At 45.0% G+C, this 23,081-nt stretch overlaps 1 protein-coding gene and 1 long non-coding RNA gene across 3 annotated transcripts in view; one reads left to right on the top strand and one right to left on the bottom strand.

Moving 5' to 3' along the window:
* The window catches only part of LOC129701830 (uncharacterized), a 91,901-nt gene that overhangs the window by 43,881 nt on the left and 24,939 nt on the right, over positions 1–23,081 (top strand). Inside the window, exons 9-14 of one of the 2 annotated variants that reach the window (XR_008724273.1) lie at positions 2,804–2,853; positions 10,078–10,220; positions 15,194–15,270; positions 17,866–17,912; positions 21,147–21,261; positions 21,354–21,577. Coding sequence is in view for 1 of the 2 variants with exons in the window: in XM_055643300.1 (XP_055499275.1) it covers positions 2,804–2,853; positions 10,078–10,220; positions 15,194–15,270; positions 17,866–17,912; positions 21,147–21,261; positions 21,354–21,455 (534 nt within the window). In the remaining variant the exon portion in view is untranslated. The remainder of the gene's footprint in view (positions 1–2,803; positions 2,854–10,077; positions 10,221–15,193; positions 15,271–17,865; positions 17,913–21,146; positions 21,262–21,353; positions 21,578–23,081) is intronic. The other variant, XM_055643300.1, reaches the window with a different exon arrangement.
* LOC129701831 (uncharacterized) overlaps positions 1–23,081 on the bottom strand; it is a 58,027-nt gene that overhangs the window by 16,961 nt on the left and 17,985 nt on the right. The gene's annotated exons all lie outside the window — the stretch shown is intronic.

The raw sequence follows: 23,081 nt of genomic DNA, 5'->3' as shown, positions 1-23,081 counted from the left end.
TCTGTGTTTGCAAGCAAAGTCAATATATTTACGCAAAGCATTTTGCCGCCTGCTGTTCTCAGGCGTACAGAGTTTATGCCAGGGTTTGCTGTAGTGCTGAAGGTAGACACAAAATGCTGGAGTAACTCAGCGGGACAGGCAGCATCTCTGGATAGAAGGAATTGGTGACTTTATGGGTCGAGACCCTTCTTCAGACTCATCAGTCTCCATTTCCATCAACTTATAATATCAAATATGATAAATCAGCGTTGTGATCAACAAAATTAGTTTAGTTTAGTTTAGAGATACCGTGCGGAAACAGGCCCTTCGGCCCACCGAGTCCGCGCCGACCAGCGATCCCTGCACACCAGCACTATCCTACATACACTAGGGAAAATTTACAATTGTCAACCAAAGCCAATTAACCTACAAACCTGCAAGTCCTTGGAGCACCTGGCAAAATATAGGGAGAACTAGACCAAGTAGGACCCGTTAGGTCACATGTTCACATGGGAGGGCTGGTCCCCCAACGCAATATTCCACCTCTCCACCAATTCCAATATTGGTGGCCAGTGGGAGGGGGGCTTTCTGGAGTGCTAGTTTGGGTGTTGTGGGCCGAAGAGACTGGTTTTGAGAGGGCTAGTATGGACATTGTGGGCCGAATGGATTCTTGGGCTGGCAGCTCAGTCACTCGGGCCTCGTGGGCTGGCAGCTCAGTCACTCAGGTCTGGTGGGCTGGCAGCTCAGTCACTCAGCGCTGGTGGGTTGGCAGCTCAGTCACTCAGGCCTGGTGGGCTGGCAGCTCAGTCACTCAGGGTTGGTGGGCTGGCAGCTCAGACACTCAAGGCTGATGGGCTGGCAGTTCGCTCATGGCTATTCTTGAAATTCCATTTCAAGCAGAGTGCAGGCCACCAAATATATTCAATCAATCATAGCATTTCAGGCAGAGTGCAGGCCACCAAATTCAATCTCATAGCATTTCAGGCGGAGTGTAGGCCATCAAATTCAATCTCATAGCATTTCATACAGAGTGCAGGCCACAGACTCACAGTTCAGTTGATTCACAGCTTAGAATCACTGTTGTGGACTCTCCCTCGCGGTATTCCAGAGTGACTGACTCATGTCCAGGCATCTGGGGTTTTATGGTCCGCAGGCACCTGCAGTTGGAGCTCCCGAAGTCGATCCCCAGCAAGGGAATGCCAGCATGTTAGGGGCGCAGTGGGTCGGGGATACGATACGGAAAAAGTCGCATCTCCGTCAAGAAAAGAGATTAAAAAAGGTCCCCCCCCCCCCACCCACCCATTACTTAATACAAAACTAAAGATACACTAAGACATACATTTAACAACAAACCATAAACACCAGAAGAAGTTCAGGACGAGACAGATTGTTAGCGAGGCTGCCATCGTTCGGCACTACCCGATGATGGATTGCATTATAAACTCACTAATTGGCTGTACTAATGTCAGTTTTCCTGCACTGCCTCCAGACGGAAATGAATCACGTTGGAATATAGTTCCACAGACACTGGCACCTCTCCATTGCCTTGCCTGTTCCATAGGTTGAAGCTCAGAGACTTGGTATGAGCAAATGATTCAAACATGGGAAGATTATAGCACACCCTGGCACCAACTCTATTTAACACGTATATCCAAACAAACACACTTCCCAGTGATGAGCTGAAGTGAGTCATGCTCGACTGGAACGGAGAAAAATATTCAAGGATGACTTAATCCTTTCTTCTCTCAAACTGGCCAGCATTGAGGAACAATATCGATGGGATTTGCTAAATCAGATCCTACCCGTTCAATGGGCAATGTAAAGGCTGATGCCGGTATTTTCAGGGACGGGACTTGATCCAAACCTTTCATTTTTGGAACATAGAACTTAGAACAGTGCAGCGCTGGAACAGGCCCTTCGGCCCACAATGACGGTACAGGATATGAGTCGAGTCAAGTCAAGAGGGATTTTATTGTCATATGTCCAAAACCGACCAATTACAGTATGTTCTTACTTGCAGTAGCACAACATATATGTAAACACAGTACCCTGTAAAACCCATAACAAACAAAAGTTGTTTTATATGTGTGTGTGATGATAGGTGTGTGTGTGTGTGTGTGTGTGTGTGTGTGTGTGTGTGTGTGTGTGTGTGTGTGTGTGTGTGTGTGTGTGTGTGTGTGTGTGTGTGTGTGGTGTGTGTGTGTGTGTGATATGTGTGTGTGTGTGTGTGTGTGTGTGTGTGTGTGTGTGTGTGTGTGTGATTGTATGTATATGTGTGTGTGTGTATTTATGTGTGTGTATGTGTGTGTATGTATATATGTGTGTGTGTGTGTGTGTGTGTGTGTGTGTGTGTGTGTGTGTGTGTGTATGTGTGTGTATGTGTGTGTGTGTGTGTGTATACATGTGTGTGTATATATACACACACATATACACACACACACATGCACACACAAACATAAACAGACGAATAAATAAGCCATAGTAATGCAAAGTAAAAAATAATCCCCCCATCTATGTAGTTTAGAGCCTATTTGGAGTGTGTAGTGTTTAATAGCCTGATGGTTGTAGGGAAGAAGCTGCTCCTGAACCTGGACGTTGCAGTTTTCAGGCTTCTGTACCTTCTTTCCGATGTCAGGGGTGCAATGAGAGCGTGGCCAGGGCGGTGTGGGTCTCTGATGATGCCGGCTGCCTTTTTGAGAGCAGCAATTCCCGTCGATCCTTTCTTAAGTTAATTTAAAACATTATATTGAAAAATGCTCTTTAACGGAACAAAGCATGTCAAGAATCAGTGATGGCTTTAACTTGGTATTTTTTTTTGTTTCAGACATCGACACGGAATGCAACATCAGTGGATCCAGTTCTACATAGGACTGGGTATGTATTAGTTCAATCACTGATACACATGTGGCCAACACATTGCATTTAATTCCATGCAGCCACCATTCCATGCAGCCACCGATCCCACTTTCAGAGGCCGAGAGTACCCAAGCCACGTAGGGGTAAGGAGGTGGAGGGTCAGGGATTTAGTTTATGCATTTTTTTCAGCGAAATTGTGCAATCTGGTGCCTGTAGAGAGTCTTTTGAATTACATTGGGTGAGATTTATGTTTTAAATTGGGAGTGAGAAGGATTGCAAGAGAGTACAGAGGCTAGAATGTTGCTGGGTTTCAGGGAGAATAGCGCCTGTTAGGGCTTTATTCTTTGGGCGCAGAGGAGGGGGGAGGATAGTGGTTTTTAGAGATGAGAGGATAGGGATTGACGGGAAAAGCTTTTCCCACTGGGGGGAAGATTCCCCCTCCCCTTAAGGTATGAAGCTTTTGGGTAACATGAGGGGAACTTTTTACGAAAGAGTGTGCAATCTGTGTGGAATGACTGTAGCGAGTTCTTTTTTATCATTAAAATAAATTGAAGTTATATGGATGGGAAGGGATTGGAGGGTTATGGTCTGAGCGCAGGTATATGGGACTAGGGGAGATCATGTGTTCGGCACGGACTAGAAGGGTCGAGATGGCCTGTTTCCGTGCTGTAATTGTTATATGGTTATATGGTTAATAAGGTTAGGCTAAATTACATTCCTAATTACATTCCACAGTAGAGACTAGGCTCTGATCAACAGGTACAGCACATGAATGATCTTAGTATTTTCATGTATGGAAATCAGATTATATCAAGCACTTGGCCCATGTTGACCAACCTGGGTCTCACTGCACACCTGGTATTACTCCTGGCCCTGACTCCAGTTGCATACCTTCTCTCATTCCTGACCCTGAGTCCAGCCTTACACCTGGCCCCCTATTCTACCCTGATCATAGCTGCTTACCTGCTTAGGTTCCCAGTGCTGAACACTCCCATTGTCCCAGCTTTGACTGCACACCTAGTACTATTCCAGACCTTGACTCTGGATGCACACTTGGCCTTGCTCCTAGCCCCTCTGCACTGACAATATATCTGGCCCACACGTAAAGCCTCATATTTGACCCCCTAGATTTAACCTATTGCGTTCAAGTCCACAGGTGCTTATCTAATGCAGTAATCTTTTATGGGGCACTTCATAGACCAAATTCTGCATAGCAAAATTTGCAACATCCATTGGCTTCCTTGTTATCTAACATGTTAGTTACTTTGTCAAAGAAGTCATCAATTGGTTGAACACAATTTCTCATCCATAAAATTATACTCACTCAGCTGTATAAGTATTCTGTGACCATTTCCTTCATTTTCCTAACAAACTGTCCTGAAGTCATTTTCACCCCCAATATTTTCAGTATTTTGCTGTCTTCGTCTCAGCTGGGACTTTTCCAAAATGTAAAGTCCAGTAACTATATATTTAAGCATATCTATATAACTAAATGTCTCATCTTGACCACTTCCTGTCTGCGCTGTACATTGATTTTAGAAAAAAATACTACCCTATATCGCTATGATATTTGCCCATATTACCCAGTCCTCCTCCGCTGAGGCAGCCCCGAGGATTTTTCCGATTAATGATAAAATAAAGAAGTTATGTTTAAAAAATCTTGAGATCAACTGATTGGTCCTCGCCTGTCAATCACCATGATGAAGATAACACCACTTCCGGGAGGGCGGGGGCAAGACTATAAAATCTCAGAAGCCTGGACGTGAGTCAGTCACTCTGGAAGATTGCAAGGGAGAGGTCGCAGCTGTGATTCTAAGCTGTGAATCAACTGAACTGTAAGTCTGCAATGAACTTGCATAAATGATTTGTTAGCCCTTATTTAAAATGAAATGAGTTGTTTGGCCTGCACTGTGCTTGAAACTGCAATGAAAATGGAAATGAAATGAAAATTCAATGAGCTGTTTGGCCTGCCCTGTGCTTGAAACTGCAGTGGAAATGGAAATGAAACAATAATCAAACAAGAGGACATGACTTCAGAATTAAGGGACAGAAGTTTAGGGGTAACATGAGGGGGAACTTCTTTACTCAGAGAGTGGTAGCGGTGTGGAATGAGCTTCCAGTGGAAGTGGTGGTGGCAGGTTTGTTGGTATCATTTAAAAATAAATTGTATAAGCATATGGATGAGAAGGGAATGGAGGGTTATGGTATGAGTGCAGGCAGGTGGGACTAAGGGGTTCGGCACGGGCTTGTAGGGCCGAGATGGCCTGTTTCCGTGCTGTAATTGTTATATGGTTATATGGTTAAAATGTAATGAGCTGTTTGACCTGCCCTGTGCATGAAACTACAGTTGAAATGGAAATGAAATGAAAATGCAATGAGCTGTTTGACCTGCCCTGTGCTTGAAACTGCAGTGAAAATGGAAATTAAATGAAAATGCTATGAGTTGTTTGGCCAGCCCTGTGCTTGAAATTGAAATGGATATGGAACTGGAAATGAAATGAGTTGTTTTGCCTGCCCTGTGCTTGAAATTGAAATGGAAATTAAATGAAATGAGTTGTTTGGCCTGCCTGAAACCACTAATTTCAGCTCACAAGACTCCTATTAGCCGAGAAACCAGTCCCTTTTGCCCAAAATGCCCGTATTAGCCCAAGAGGAGCATTTTGGCCCAAAAAGCCCGTGCCAGGCCAGGAAAAGTCCAGAAAAAGTGCCTTTCACTGAGATTTCAACTGTTTGAAGAAAATTTGTCCTCATCTCAGTCCTAACTGGCCTACCCTTTATTCTTAAACTGTGACCCCTGGTTCTGGCCTCCCACAACATCGGGAACATTTTTCCTGCAGTTACAGTAAGTGAAAATCTAGCAGGCAAGCAGGATGCTTTCTCCAACCACCCCCATTTGAAGGCCACTATCTTCCACCATTTCTACCCATTGCTTGGTACTTACTTCCAGCAGCCACTGGTTGTCCTCCAGGATGCACCGAGCCGCAGCCTGATCCATGCCGGTCACCTGGTCGAATTCAGCACAGACACTCTCAAGGCAGCAGCGCAACGCTTCCAACGCCTCCAACGGCCCGGGACTCTTGCACTGAGGCTGCTCCATGGCCGGAGCTGCAGCATGCGACTCGCCAGCCCGGCAAACACTAGCCAGCCCGGCAAACACTCGCCAGCCCTGGTTCCCCATCTGCATCTGTCCCCGCCACTGCTTCTGCTTCCACCCCTCCCTCAGCCCCGGCTCTCCAACACCCGCAGTCCATGCAGTTGATCTGAGTTTTGACATTTTCGTTTATTACAGAATTTCTCACAACAGAGCGTGAGAAATTTGTGATCAGCGTGAGAAGTTGGCGAAATGCTTGATTCTCACGTCCAATGCGAGAGAGTTGGCAGCCCTGTTGTCCCGTGCATCGAGGTACAGGGAAAAACCTTTGTCGTGTGCTAACCAGTCAGCGGAAGGACAACACGTGATTACAATCGAACTATTTGCAGGGTAATAAAGTTTACACAACGTTTAAGCTAGTAAAGCTCAATGAAAGGTCGTCTGAGGGTCACCAATGAGGCAGATAGTAATTGAGGACTGCTCTATGCTTGTGATAGGATGATTCAGTTACCTGATAACTGCTGGGAACTAACTGTCGCTGAATTTGGACGTGTGCATTTTCACACTTCTATACCTTTTGCCCGAAGTGTGTAAACGCAAACCTCCAGATTCAGGCACAGCACTCTCTTTATCCGAAAGACTTCCTTCTATGTCTGCAGTTTGCTCCTCTCTGCCTTGTCTCAACCTTTTTCCATGGATTTCTTCCTTTGCTTATCGCCAATAAACATAAGTATGCAAGTACATGGAGTAGCTTGCAAGATGAGTTTGGAGATACAATGTGGCCCTGTCGACCTTGATTCCTAGCTTATGTCCATCTCCTTCTATTATTCATCCGCTGACCATCCAAAACAAACCCTACATTTGTGTCTATATTCCCAATTCTCAAGACCAGCATCTGCAGAAGCGTCACCCTTCTCTCATCCCAAATTGACTCCATCTTTTGTGTCTATCTTCTCTTTAAAATCATCTGCAGCTAGTGCTCATCCCAAATTCGTCTCATACCCATCTTCCCCGTATAGCTGAACTTGATACTGAATAGTGTATATAGTGAACTTGATACTGAAGATAGACACAAAATGTTGGAGTAACTCAGCGGGTCAGGCAGCATCTCTGGAGAAAGGATCAGGTGGCACGATGGCACAGCGGTAGAGTTGCTGCCTTACAGCGCCAGAGACGCGGGTTCGATCCTGACCGCAGGTGCTGTCTGTACGGAGTTTGTACGTTCTCCCCGTGACCTGCTTGGGTTATCTGCGAGATCTTCAGTTTCTTCCCACACATCAAAGACAAACAGGATAGATAGTAGGTTAATTGGCTTTGTGCCCCTGTTTCCACGCTGTATCTGTAAACTAAACTAAAAACAGAAAGGTATAGGTGACGTTTCAGGTCGTGACTCAAAAACTGAAGAAAGGTCTCGATCTGCAACATTGCATTTTCCTTCTCTCCAGAGATGTGGTTTGGCCCGCTGAGTTACTCTAGCATTTTGTGTCTATCTGCGGTGAACTTGATACCATTTGATTTGAGCTTGTTACCATTCCCATGGCCATTCCCAAGCACTTTGGTCAACGAGAGTTGTTTTTTAAATGTGCTATAGAAATAAAAGTGACTTGACTTGACTTGATCTGCCCTTCATAATACATGATATCCACTGACAGAGAGTTTATGATGATTTATTAAGATGCAATTGACCTTCCCAATGCTGTGCTTGCTGGGAATGTTTCACCTAGTTCACACGCCCTTCCTGCTTTCCCCTTAATCCTGCACTGTTCTTATCTTTCGTGCAAGACTGTCTCCTTTGTTTCTCCCAAGGGTGTAGTTTGTGAACTATGATCAGACAAGAGCAGTGTGTGCAGATTGATCTGGACTGCTTCGGACTACTGTTCACTTGTTTAGCATCAGAAATTCAACAGCGTATTCATTTTGTTGATTGATGTTCCGTTATTTTATCCCAAAGAGTGAGATCTCAAAAGATTTCTTTCCACTTCATCCTTATCCGTTTATATTAGTGTAATGTTACTAAGCCAAGGTCATCGAGCCCTGAGGTACCCATCTCAGATATTTCACATACAGCCCACTGACCAAACTTCTAGAACTCATCGCTTCTTCCTTTTCAGTCAGTTCCTTATTTCATTCCTAGATTGCAATCTAAAAGTTATTCCCTTCATCTCGTATCTGTACACTGTGGACGGCATGATTGTAATCAAATAATCATGTATAGTCTTTCCGCTGACTGGATAGCACGCAGCAAAAAGCTTGCCACTGTATCTCGGAACAGGTGCAATTAAATAAACTAAACTAAACCAAAATTAGTTTCGTTTAGAGACACAGCGTGGAAACAGGTCCTTCGGCCCACCGAGTCCGCGCCGACCAGCGATCCCTGCACACGAACACTATCCTATACACACTAGGGACAATTTACAAGCCAATTAACCTACAAAGCTTTGGAGTGTGGGAGGAGACCAGGGATCCCGAGGCAAACCCACACAGGTCACGTGGAGAACGTACAAACTCCGTACAGACAGCACCCGTAGTCAGGATCGAACCCGCATCTCTGATGCTGTGAGGCAGCAACTCCACCGATGTGCCACTTGTCGAGTTAAAGCTTTGAATTTGACCAAGCGGGGCCCATCAATTATAGGGAAGCGGGGAAGAGCCTGCCAGTGATCTCAACGCTCACAAGTTCCAAGGGAGAAGAATTTAATTGAAATTCAGATGTTTATACCCTAAATCTGGTTGATTAAAAGCAAACTGGATCTCAGGTGGGGAAGACTTGGGCTGGTGCTACCAGTGAAACTGTTTTACTTGAGAGATACGATCCGGAAACATGCCCTTTGTCCCACCGAGTTTACACCGACCAGCGATCTCCGCACACTAACATTATCCTACACACACTCGGGACAATTTACAATTTTACCGAGAAAATTAACCTGCGTCTTTGGAATGTGGAAGCAAACTGGAGATCCCAGAGAAAGCCCATGTGGTCACGGGAGGAAGGTAGAAACTCATGCAGCACCAGCAGTCAGATGGAAGCAGGCTCTCTGGCGCTGTTATGCCCCTGTCCCACATACGAAACCTGAACGGAAACCACTGGAGACTTTGCGCCCCACCCAAGGTTTCTGTGCAGGTTTCCGGAGGTCGCAGGAGGTTGCCGGAGGTTGCAGGTAGTGGAAACAGGTAAGAGACTGACAAAAACCTCCGGGAACCTCCAGGAACCACATGTGAAACCTTGGGTGGGGCGCAAAGCCTCCTGAGGTTTCCGTTCAGGTTTCCTGTGTGGGAGTCCATAAGGCAGCAACCCTACCACTGCACCACCGTGCCGCCCCTGACAAGGTCCCTGTGTGGAGTCCAATGAAATGCTGGAAACACAGAAGTTTAAATGTGAGACAGATATAATGGTTGTTAACCAGCTTAACTCCTCTTCCCATTCCCATTCTGTTTTTTTCTGTCCTGGACCTCCTCCATTGCTAGAGTAAGGCCACGTGCAAACTGGAGGAACTGCACCTCATATTCCAATGATCTGATCTTATACTTTCACCATTTATAATGCAATAGATCAATTAGGTGACAGAAGATGGGACATATATTACATTAACCAGCCAGATCGTGCTCACGTCACCCTCTTGTCTTTATTTAACAAACACAAGTTTATTCCTGAAGCAAACTGCTTGCTAATCTGTCCTATATTACACCTGCACTGTTACCAACTTGCGTTATATTGGTGGGATAGCAAAATTGTTTTAATTGTTTCACAGCCAACGATAATTTGCAACATTTCGATCCTGACCTGGGGTGCTGTCTGTGTGGAGTTTGCAGGTTCTCCCTCTGACCACTTGGGTTTACTCCAGGTGCTCAATTTCCTCCCACATCCCAAAGACGTGCGGGTTTGTAGGTTAATTGCCCTCTGTACATTGCCCTTGTGTAGGATAGTGCCAGAGTACGGGGATCACTAGTCGGTTCAGAATCGGTGGGCCGAAGGGCCTGTTTCCATGCCGTATGTATAAACTAAACTAAACTAAAAAGCTGATCGATGGTCGGCATGGACTCGATTGGGCAAAGGGCCTGTTTCCTCGCTGTATCTCTGAATTAGACTGAACTACTATCTTCATTTTAACATTTTAAACCGTTGCTAAATTGCTTTTGTTTCACATCCACAGATCAGTCCCGGCATTAGAAGCAACAACCAGACATCTGACGATCCTAGATCCTGTACGACACGCAAGCCCAGGCACAGATACAGACCCATGCTTGGAAATCAGGCGTGACTCAACTAATCTCAATTCAGTAGACATCGAAAATGGTAAATTAAACATAATCGCCAAGGATACAGTAGAGAGTGAATTGTAAGCACTTGCTGCTCAACAGTAAAACTAGGTCTTGAGAATACAGAATAAAACGATTATCCACTAGTCTAACCTAGATGACAGGGGATCCAATTTTCTGTTATAACGATGGGTGAACGCTATAACATTATCAATGAAGTTCTGGAAACTTGGGTGTCATCATTTCTGCATTCCATGTCTCTACTTTGAGGCTTTGTCTGTGGTTCCCTGTCACCACATTAGCACAATCCACATCCCTATTTACTAGTTATTTTAATAGCCCTCACTAATCTTTGCCCTCCCAACAGTCTTCACCGAGTTCGCAGCTGAAGTGCTACAATTGACATTTAATTAGTGAGGATTTTACTAGAATGTTGCCTGGGTTTCAGCAACTAAGTTACAGAGAACGGTTGAACAAGTTAGGGCTTTATTCTTTGGAGCGCAGAAGGTTAAGGGGGGACTTGATAGAGGTTTTTAAAATGATGAGAGGGATAGACAGAGTTGACGTGGATAAACTTTTCCCACTGAGAGTAGGGACGATTCAAACAAGGGACATAACTTGAGAATTAAGGGACAGAAGTAACATGAGGGGGAACTTCTTTACTCAGAGAGTGGTAGCTGTGTGGAATGAGCTTCCAGTGAAGGTGGTGGAGGCAGGTTCATTTTTATCATTTAAAAATAAATTGGATAGTTATATGGACGGGAAAGGAATGGAGGGTTATGGTCTGAGCGCAGGTATATGGGACTAGGGGAGAATACGTGTTCGGCACGGACTAGAAGGGTCGAGGGCCTGTTTCTGTGCTGTAATTGTTATATGGTTATATGGTAAACGATGTTAGCACGTGTAGGAAGGAACTGCAGATGCCGGTTTAAACTGAAGAAAGACACAAAATTCTGGAGTAAAGGGCCTGTCCCACTTACGTGTCCTTGGGACGCAAATTACATAAATTGAGGCGCACGGGCATCGTAGGGCCGCGCGGGGCCGGTCCCACTGAGAAGCGCGGAGGGAAAATTTTGTAGCGAACGAAACGTGCACCAACGACCTGTCGAGTAACTGACGGCCAAAGTGGGACAGGCCCAAGACCCTGGCGCGAGGGTTACTCTGCATTTTGTGTCCATCTTCAAATGACGTCACGCGCTCCAGACGCTGTGCGCACGCATGAAATCACGTAATTACGCAAGGTCGCGTAATTAGCGTGCCAAGGACATGTAAGTGGGACAGGGGCTTAACTCAGTGGGACAGGCAGCATCTCTGGAGGGAAGGAATGGGTGACGTTTCGGGTCGAGACCCTTCTCCAGACACATTTAATGCTCTTACTTCTGATTATCGTCCAGTAATGCCAGTGATAGAATCTTCTATTATCGCGCAAAAGACAAAGTGATTGTGTGCGTGATGACTAGTTATTAGCCCTGACTGATCTTTGCACTAACGATGGCGGCTCACCTGAACATCAAAGAATACCTTGCACCTGAAGAAACAATCCGAGCTAGCAAATTGGTGCCTTAGGCAAGAGAGGGGAATGGAATAAATTGAAGAGCGAAACCTGTCAAGAAGCTAAGATTGAGGACTGAAATAATGAAAAACGTTTTCATCCAGAGAGTTGTGAATCTGTGGAATTCTCTGCCACAGAAGGCAGTGGAGACCAATTCACTGGATATTTCCAAGACTTAGCTCTTAGGGCTAACAGAATCAAGGGATATGGGGAAAAAGCAGGAACGGGGTATTGATTTTGGATGATCAGCCATGATCATATTGAATGGCGGTGCTGGCTCAAAGAGCCAAATGGCCTAATCCTGCACCTAATGTTCTATGTTTCTATGTCTCTAATACCTGCAGCAAGGAAGCATTATATTGCCTTCCAATTGTTAACAGGATCAGTGGACCTGGGACAAAAATTACACCAATCCTTTCATTCTAGTGGCACAGCGGTAGAGTTGCTGCCTCACAGCACCAGGGACCCGGGTTTGATCCTGTCCATGGGTGCTGTCTGTATGGAGATTGGACGTTCTCCCTGTGACCACTGTGGGATTTCTCCTCCCACACTCCAAAGACGTACAGGATTGTAGGCTAATCGTCTTTGGTAAAATTATAAATTGTCCCTAGTTTGTAGGCTAGTACTTCTTCTCCTTTCGTGTCCATCCTCCACGTTTCAAGTGTTGACATCACAGTCATCGTCCGTCCTGAAATGGACTCAAGCTTCTAGCGACAATCAGTGGGAGCCATCACTTGTTGCAATAGATGACTGTGGTAGCAGAATGAGCTTGGGATGCGTCCAGCTTCCAGCCCCGCGACATGGACGCTTCTGCTATGGGGCCAGGATAGTGCTAGTGTGATTGCTGGTCGGCGTGGAATCGGTGGGCCGAAGAGGCTGTTTATGTGCTGTATCTCCAAAGCCTAAGGTCTAATGGCAATATTAATACTCTTATGTTGGGCGAGTCCAGAACCAGGGACCACACTCTTGGCATAAAGGGGGGGGGGCATTTAAGACTGACGTGAGAAGAAACGTTTTCACCCAGAGAGTTGTGAATTTGTGGAATTCCCTGCCACAGAGGGCAGTGGAGGCCAAGTCACTGGATGGATTTAACAGAGAGTTAGATAGAGCTCTTGGAGCCAGTGGAATCAAGGGATATGGGGAGGGCAGGCACGGGTTATTGATTGGGGACGATCAGCCATGATCGCAATGAATGGCGATGCTGGCTCGAAGGGCCGAATGGCCTCCTCCTGCACCTATTTTCTGTGTTTCTGTGTTTATGTGCAGGAAGGAACTGGTATAAACCGAAGATAGACACAAAAAGCTGGAGTAACTCATTAGGGCCAGTTACCGCATTGTATCTCTGAAGTAAAACGTCTAAAGCACAGGATCAGGCCCTTCAGCCCACAATGCACATGCTGAAGGTTATATCAGGTCAAGCCAATCTCCTATGCACGCACACAATCCATACGCCTGTGAATCCATGCACCTATATAAAGCCCCTCAAATGATGTTATTTTGTCCGCCTCCACCACCAGCCCTGGGTGCAGTCCAGGTGGACCCATCAAACTGGGTCAAAAAAACTTGTTCTACACATCTTCAAACTTCACCCCGCTCACCCTCACCTCTGCCAGTCGACACTATCTATTTTACTTAAGACTTTAGAGATACAGTGTGGAAACATGCCCTTCAGCCCACTGAGTCTGCGCCGACCCGCAATCACCCCATACACTGGCACTTGTCCCTACACATTAGGGACAATTTACAATTTTTACCGAAGCCAAGCCTGTATGCCGTTGGAATGTGGGAGGAAACGGGAGCACCCGGAGAAAACCATATAACCATATAACAATTACAGCACGGCAACAGGCCATCTCGGCCCTACAAGTCCGTGCCGAACAACTTTTTTCCCTTAGTCCCACCTGCCTGCACTCGTACCATAACCCTCCATTCCCTTCTCATCCATATGCCTATCCAATTTACTTTTAAATGATACCAACGAACCTGCCTCCACCACTTCCACTGGAAGCTCATTCCACACCGCTACCACTCTCTGAGTAAAGAAGTTCCCCCTCATGTTACCCCTAAACTTCTGCCCCTTAATTCTGAAGTCATGTCCTCTTGTTTGAATCTTCCCTATTCTCAAAGGGTAAAGCTGATCCACATCAACTCTGTCTATCCCTCTCATCATTTTAAAGACCTCTATCAAATCCCCCTTAACCTTCTGCGCTCCAGAGAATAAAGACCTAACTTATTCAACCTTTCTCTGTAACTTAGTTGTTGAAACCCAGACAACATTCTAGTAAATCTCCTCTGTACTCTCTCTATTTTGTTGACATCCTTCCTATAATTGGGCGACCAAAATTGTACACCATACTCCAGATTTGGTCTCACCAATGCTTTGTACAATTTTAACATTACATCCCAGCTTCTATACTCAATGCTCTGATTTATAAAGGCTAGCATACCAAAAGCTTTCTTTACCACCCTATCTATATGAGATTCCACCTTCAAGGAACTATGCACAGTTATTCCCAGATCCCTCTGTTCAACTGTATTCTTCAGTTCCCTACCATTTACCATGTACGTCCTATTTTGATTTGTCCTGCCAAGGTGTAGCACCTCACATTTATCAGCATTAAACGCCATCTGCCATCTTTCAGCCCATTCTTCCAAATGGCCTAAATCACTCTGTAGACTTTGGAAATCCTCTTCATTATCCACAACTTGGTATCTTGGTATCATCTGCATACTTACTAATCCAATTTACCACCCCTTCATCCAGATCATTGATGTACATGACAAACAACAAAGGACCCAACACCGATCCCTGAGGCACCCCACTAGTCACCTGCCTCCAACCCGACAAACAACCATCCACCATTACCCTCTGGCTTCTCCTGCTGCCTGCCTGTCCTGCTGAGTTATGCCCCGCTGCCCCATTTAGGAAACCTGAACGGAAACCTCTGGAGACTTTGTGCCAAATTCAGCCACTGTTGAATCCATCTTGCTACTCCTGCATTTATACCCAACAGTTGAACCTTCTTAACCAACCTTCCATGAGGAACCTTGTCAAAGGCCTTACTAAAGTCCATATAGACAACATCCACTGCTTTACCCTCGTCAATTTCCCTAGTAAACCCACGCGGTCACAGGGAGTGGGTACAAACAGCACCCATGGTCAGGATCGAACCCGGGACTCTGACACTATAAGGCAGCAACTCTACCACTGCGCCACCCCATGAACTGCCTTGGTTACAGAAACTTTTTGCGCTTATGTCGTCGTTTTTAATTTATTGAATCTGTTTATTATGTTATCAGTAAGTATTGTGCTTATATCCCTTTTATTCTGCTGCTGCAAGTAAGAATTTCATTTGTTTCTTTATCGGTACAAATGACAGTTAAACTCTCTTGATTCTCTTGACACTTGAACGACGTTTGAATTCTTATCATTGGTGTGGAATTCTTGCTTTGTCCAGATACCAATCTGAACCGGCAGAACCAAAAGCAAAAACCACAAGAGGAGATATCTGATCCAAAACATCAACAGAATATGGTAACAAAATGCTTTACATGCCTTTTTATATTGTGACCATCGCTGGCTATTTTTACAGTTTCACCCTAATCCTATTTGTTATTGGTTTTGCAAATGACATTGTGTGTAAATAGTTTAACCGGGGATCAGTGCTGAACTACTATCTACCTCATTGGAGACCCTCGGACTATCCTTGATCCCTTATTCCCTTATCCTGTGTGTATACACTGTAAACGGCTCGATTGTAATCATGTATTGTCTTTCTGCTGACTGGATAGCACGCAACAAAAGCTTTTCACTGTACCTCGGTACACGTGACAGTAAACAAAACTGTAAAATAAACTGGTTAGATTTCAAAGAATGAACAAATGTTCCCAGCTTTCCTCCAATCATGGTATTCCCAAGCGAGAATCAGAACAGAGGAAACAAGGTCAATAGTTTGTAGTTTTTTATTTCAGAAACCCAGTGGACGGTGAGCAACTGTACTCTTTTAGGTTGTACTTTGAAGGTGGCACAACAGTAGAATTACTGCCTCACAGCACCAGAGACCTGGGTTCAATCCTGATTACGGGTGCAGTCTGTACATAATTTGTATGTTCTGCCCATGATCTGCTTGGGTTTTCTCCGGGTGCTCCGGTTTCCTCCCACACTCCAAAGATGGAGGTTCCCGGAGGTTTTTGTCAGTCTCCCTACCTGCTTCCGCTACCTGCAACCTCCGGCAACCACCTGCAACCTCCGGCAACCACCTGCAACCTCCAGGAACCGCACGGAAACCTTGGGTGGGGCGCAAAGTCTCCAGAGGTTTCCGTTCAGGCTTTCTAAGTGGGACAGGGGCATAACTCAGCAGGACAGGCAGCATCTCTGGAGGGACTGAAGAAGGGTCTCGACCCGAAATGTCACCCATTCCTTCTCTCCAGAGATACTGCCTGTTCCGCTGAGTTACTCCAGCATTTTGTGTCTACGGTTTAAACTAGAATCTGCAGTTCCTTCAAACAGGTTTGTAGGTTAAATGGCTCTTGTAAATTGTAAATTGTTCCTAGTTTGTATAGGATAGAGCTAGTGTATGGGGTGAACGATAGTTGGTCGGTGGGGATGGTGGGCCCAAGGGCCAGTTACCACGCTGTATCTCCAAACTAAACAAAACTAAACTAGGCCTGTCTTTCCCAGAGCTGCATGTTTATATCCAACACTCACATTTCTACTCTTGATTTAGTACAGAGCCAACCCTTGACAAAGCCACAAACAGCTCCCCATTGATTGTGAGCTGTCATTCCTTGTTCTTCTTAATTGCTCTTTGTCTTTTGAGGTGGCCGATCACATCCTCTTCCCCCAAAGACTCTGATATCTATCTAGCCGAGATCCTAATCATCATGCTCCATGTACAGCTGTATCGTTCTACCCAGAGACTCACACGCATCAGATTTGTGGGCAGCACCGTGGAGCGGCTGGTTGAGTTGCCGCCTTATAGCGCCAGAGACCCGGGTTCGACCATGACCATGGATGCTGCCTGTGTGGAGTTCGCACATTCTCCTTGTGACTGCGTTGCCTTCCTCTGGGTGCTCCGGTTTCCTCCCACATCCCAAAGAAGTACGGGTTTGTCAGTTGCCCCTAGTGTGCAGGGAGTGGATGCGAAAGTGGGATAACATAGAACTGGTGTGAAGGGGTGATCGATGGTCAGCATGGCTTCGATGGGCCGAACGGCCTATTTCAATGCCGTATCTCCAAAACTGTAAAAACAACATATGAAGCAGGAGCGAGTCAGAAGGGCATCCAGGATTTCTCTCCTAAATTCAAATCCTTTCTTAAAAAAGGCGATGGTACATTTTGCTTTCTTAATTGCTTGCTACAGCTACAGGTTGGTCTTCATATACTATGAGCAGGTTTATACAGCTTCCCTTCAACACCAACGCTACCAGATCTCTAAGTGTAGGAAGCAACTGCAGATGCTGGTTTGAACTGAAGATGGACACAAAATGTTGGAGTAACTCAACGGGTCAGGCAGCATCTCTGGAGAAAAGGAATAGGTGACATTTCGGGTCGAGATCCATCTTCAGACTGAGAGTCAGGGGAGAGGGAAAGAGAGACATAGACATTCCCTGGGACAAATGAATGAAAGATATTTTTATTGTACCATCTTTAACTCTCATTTCCCTTTCCCCTGACGCTTGATCTGAAGAAAAGTTTCCACTCGAAACATCACCCATTTCTTTTCACCAGAGATGCTGCCCAACCCGCTGAGTTACTCCAGCATTTTGTGTCGATCTACTAGACCTCTCATCACATGCTGCTTTTCTGTTATACCGTTTCATATTTTACCACCTTATATTCCATTTGTCAAGTATCACCAGTGGTTTTGTTCATACGGTCAGAAGTTCATAAGTGATAGGAGCAGATTTAAGCCATTCGGCCCATCAGGTCTATTCCGCCATTCAATCAAGGCTGATCTATTTCTCCCTCTCAACCCCAATCTCCTGCCTTCTCCCCATAACCCCTGACAGTACACACCGATACAGCATCGCTGCACCACTGAAAAGTCAAGAACTAGATTGGGCCAGATTAATTTCTGCCTGTTGATCATTCAACGTGTTTTAAAATCTTGTAATTTTATTATTTCAGGAATGGATTACACGAGCCAAATATGACTTCCATGGTCAAACGTCAAAGTGAGTTTCCATAAGTCAATGTTACTCCTTGCATGTGATTGTTTAAAGATTATAGAAATAGATGTTCCTGACATTAACTATTAACGATCTACCAAAATCAAACGGTAAACTTTAAATCTCCACTCTTAGCTGTGACAAAACTTTATTAAAAAGATTTCAATCAATATTATAATGTTATTTGGGCTAGGATCAAACTAAAATCCATTGAAGCTATGATCTTAAAAATATAATTTTTTTGTGCAAAATCATTCACTTTTATGGTATTAATATATTAACTGCCAACATTTGTTATCCGTAAAATATGTTTTATCCAAAAAGTAACTTACAGTTCTAATATAATGGTCGTTTAATGTAAGGTTGTAGATATATTTGGCTTTAGCTAAAATATAAATGGCTCATTATTTTGTTCTTGGGGTTTGAATGTGCAATTTCTCATCCATAGTCTTTCTAACAGTTGCTCCACGAAAATATGTTGCTCAGGTTTCAGATTAGATTGAACTAGAGTTAGATAGAGCTCTAGGAGTCAAGGGATATGGGGAGAAGGCAGGCAGATAGAGCTAGTGGAGTCAAGGGATATGGGGAAAAGGCAGGCACGGGTTCTTGATAGGGGACGATCAGCCATGATCGCAATGAATGGCGGTGCTGGCTCGAAGGGCAGAATGGCCTCCTCCTGCACCTATTTTCTATATTTCTATGTAGATTAGAGATATGGCATGGAAAGAGGTCATTTGGTAGAGTTGCTGCCTCACAGCGCCAGAGACCCAGGCTCAATCCTGACTATGGGTGCTGTCTTTACGGAGTTTGTATGTTCTCCCCGTGACCTGCGTGGGTTTTCTCCGGATGCACCGGTTTCCTCCCACACTCCAAAGATGTACAGGTTTGTAAGTGAACTGGCTTCTGTAAATTGTAAATTGGCCCTAGTGTGCAGGGTAGTGTTGGTATATTGGCCGATCGCTGGTCGGCGTGGACTGGGTGGGCCAAAAGGCCTGCTTTCGTGCTATATCTCTAAAGTCTACAGTCTAAACAAAGTAAGAATTGTTGATAAGGTGTAGACAGTTCAGGAAGGTTCATAAATTCTCGGAGCAAAATTGGGCCATTCGGCCCATCGAGTCTATTCTACCATTATCTCTTTCCCTCTCAACCCCATTCTCCTGCCTTCTCCCATAACCTCTGACACCTACTAAGCAAGAATCTGTCCATCTCCACTTTAAAAATATCCATTGACTTGGCCTCCACAGCCGTCTGTGGCAGTGTGTACCTTCAGGCACTAATTCTGGCTGTTACTTAAAGGATTTTATCTCCTGTAGAAAGTGAAAAGCAATGCCATAAATTGGAGAGGACTCTAGTCCCAAACATTTGCAATTGCTGACACAAGTGCTATCCTCACAGATCTACCCAGTCAGAGGATCCACCCTATAATCTGTCAGCAATCTCATCGGGAGAGAAAGCAGTTTGCAATCTACAGGGAGTGATGCAAGGCATTCCTTAGTTTTGAGTGTGTAAACAGAAGTAAGCTGTAAACAGAAATTACCAGAGCACGGGTTACTGCAGTTGGAATATTAAATTATGACTTGGTGTTTTTCCACTGTATGTAATCATCATGTACATAATTGTATTATACACGTATAATGCAAGATCCAAATGTCCTAAAATATATTAGATCAGCATAACTGAGATATAGCCAAATTACTCAAAGTTAAAATACGCAAATCTAATATAATTAAGTTTAAGAAAGAACTGCAGATGCCGGAAAAATCGAAGGTAGATAAAAATGCTGGCGAAACTCAGTGGGTGAGGCAGTATCTACGGATTGAAGGAATAGGTGACGTATAGAAAATAGGTGCAGGAGTAGGCCATTCGGCCCTTCGAGCCTGCAGTGCCATTCAATATGATCATGGCTGATCATCCAACTCAGTATCCTGTACCTGCCTTCTCTCCATACCCCCTGATCCCTTTAACCACAAGGGCCACATCTAACTCCCTCTTAAATATAGCCAATGAACTGGCCTCAACTACCTTCTGTGGCGGAGAATTCCAGAGATTCACCACTCTCTGCGTGAAAAATGTTTTTCTCATCTCGGTCCTAAAAGGATTTCCCCTTTATCCTTAAGCTGTGACCCCTTGTCCTGGACTTCCCCAACATTGGGAACAATCTTCCTGCATCTAGCCTGTCCAACCCCTTAAGAATTATGTAAGTTTCAATAAGATCCCCCCTCAATCTTCTAAATTCGAGCGAGTACAAGCCGAGTCTATCCAGTCTATCCAAACACCCCCTCACCCCCACCCACCCCATCCCACTCAATGTTGTTCCCTCCTGCCTTCCCTGTGCCCGCCTGGAAGCGTACCCATTTCTCCCACACCCAGACCCCCACTTTGCCCTTTCATCTATACCCCTTCCTGTGCACCTCCTCTCCGTGTCCCATTATCTCACAGCCTTTTCATCTCTGTCCAACTATTTCCCCATTCACATCCTCCTCACCTGTATCCACCTATCACTTGCCTGCCTTGTCCCGTACCCCACCACTGATTGAAGTCTCTCCCCCCAACTTCAATCAGTCAGAACAAGGGTTCGGACCCGAAGTATCATCTATTCTCCAACCTCCACAGATGCTGCTTGACCCATTGAGTTACTCCAGCATTTGCCTTTTTCTATGTAAACCACCATTTACAATCCAGGCTCAAATATTACTGGCCACAAGTTTCATAAGTTTCATGAGTGATAGGAGCACAAGTGGCCATTCAGCCCATCAAGTCTACTGCGCCATTCAATCACGGCTGATCTATTTCTCCCTCCTATCCCCATTCTCCTGCCTTCTCCCCGTAACCCCTGACAGCTGTGTATCCTTTAAACTTGACTCCTCTCACCTTAAAGCTACGCCCTGTAATATTTGACATTTCCATCCTGGGAAAAAGTTTTTTTAATGTCTACCCTATCTCTGCCTCTGATGATTTCATATACTTATATCAGGTCTCCCTTCAACCCCCGGCGTTCCCGAGAAATAAGAGCATTCAAGTTGTTTTTAATTTGGATGTAATGCTGGTGAACATTCCAAAAAAGCACGGCAGCTTCTCTCTCAGATCACAGGAGATGCATTAAAGTGGGCTGAGACTGTAATTACTGGCATGCAGATCTGAAAGACACATCGACCAGCCACGGTTTCTTTTGATGTGGTAACATTATAATGTTCAAGGTTCACTTGCAAGATCGAATGAAACTTAATAATATCTCTACAGGGAACTGGCTGTCAAAAAGGGAGACTTGGTCTTTATCCACAGACAGAGAGATAACAACTGGTTTGTGGCCGAATGCAAAGGAAACAGAGGCTTGCTCCCAGTTTGCTATGTGGAGGTTGGAGACTGCTTCATTGATTTCATTCCACTCTGAACCTAAAGTTTAAGTACAAACTTGATTCCTGACTTCAACTTTCTTCTTTTCGATAGTCCCCTTCTGAGTTTCAACCGCACGGAACTACCATCGATGAAGTAGCAGTTGCCAAATTCAGATTCGCGGCTTTGACGGACATAGAGTTGCCGCTTGAAAAGGTGAAGCGCTCTCTTGCTGTTCTCTCGTTAGCAAGCAAGATTTAGAGACTCTCATTGAGCAAGGACGAGAACCGCAAACCACAGCCTATGGCCGAGTCGAGGGTGTGAGCCACAGGGAGAGGGTGAGCAGGCCGGGATTCTATTCCTTGGAGCGCAGCAGGATGACGGGTGATCTTATAGAGGTGGATAAAACCATGAGAGGAATAGATCGGGTAGACGCACAGAGTCTCTTGCCCAGAGTAGGTGAATTGAGGACCTGAGGCCCATAGGTTTAAGGTGAAGGGGAAAATATTCAAAAGGAATCTGAGGGGTAACTTTTCCACACAAAGGCCGGTGGGTGTATGGATTGAGCTGTCAGATGAGGCAGTTTAGGCAGGGTCTATCCCAACGTTTTAGAAATAAATAGACAGGTACATGGATAGGACAAGTTTAGAGGGATATGGGCCAAATGCATGCAGGCGGGACTCGTGTAGCTGGGACATGTTGGTCGGTGTGGGCAAGTTGGGCCGAAGGGCCAGTTTCCATGCTGTATGACACTGTGACTCTGTGAATGTGGTTCCCTTTATCCCTTATCTCTGGACTGTGGTCGGCGTGATTGTATTCACGTGTAGTCTTTTCTCTGACTGGATAGCACGCAAATCTTTTCACTGTACCTCAGTGCACGTGACAATAATAAGCGAAAACTAAATTAAACTGAGCAGGCCAGGCGGCGTCCGTGGAGGAAATAGACACACAATGTTTTGGGTCGGGACCCTTCTTCACTCCCTCCACACATACTGCCTGACCCGTTGAGTTACTCTAGCACTTTGATTTTTTTCCCCTCAATTTTCCAGCATCTGCAGTTTCTTGTGTCCCTGAACTTTACTTTCCATGTTCTTTAGTCAAATCTAATGGAACCATATAACCATATAACAATTACAGCATAGAAACAGGCCATCTCGGCCCTTCTAGTCCGTGCCAAACACGTATTCTCCCCTAGTACCATCTACCTGCACTCAGACCATAACCCTCCATTTATTTCCCGTCCATATAACTATCCAATTTATTTTTAAATTATAAAATCGAACCTGCCTCCACCACCTTCACTGGAAGCTCATTCCACACAGCCACCACTCTCTGAGTAAAGAAGTTCCCCCTCATGTTACCCCTAAACTTCTGCCCCTTAATTCTCAAGTCATGTCCCCTTGTTTGAATCTTCCCTACTCTCAGTGGGAAAAGCTTATCCACATCAACTCTATCTATCCCTCTCATCATTTTAAAGACCTCTATCAAGACCCCCTTAACCTTCTGCGCTCCAAAGGATAAAGCCCTAACTTGTTCAACCTTTCTCTGTAACTTAGTTGCTGAAACCCAGGCAACATTCTAGTAAATCTCCTCTGTACTCTCTCAATTTTGTTGACATCCTTCCTATAATTAGGCGACCAAAATTGTACACCATACTCCAGAATTGGCCTCACCAATGCCTTGTACAATTTTAACATTACATCCCAACATTACATCCCAACAGAAAACATCTTTCTATGAGGTGACTTAATGTCCTCATTCGCCTGGAGTTAATAAAAGATAAATGACGACAAATATTTAGCAATTACAGAAAATGAATGCAGAACGGGGAGGTTCTTAGAA

Source organism: Leucoraja erinacea, chromosome 11 (assembly GCF_028641065.1).
Source record: "Leucoraja erinacea ecotype New England chromosome 11, Leri_hhj_1, whole genome shotgun sequence".
NCBI lineage: Eukaryota > Metazoa > Chordata > Chondrichthyes > Rajiformes > Rajidae > Leucoraja > Leucoraja erinaceus.
This window is presented reverse-complemented; position numbering and strand designations above follow the sequence as displayed.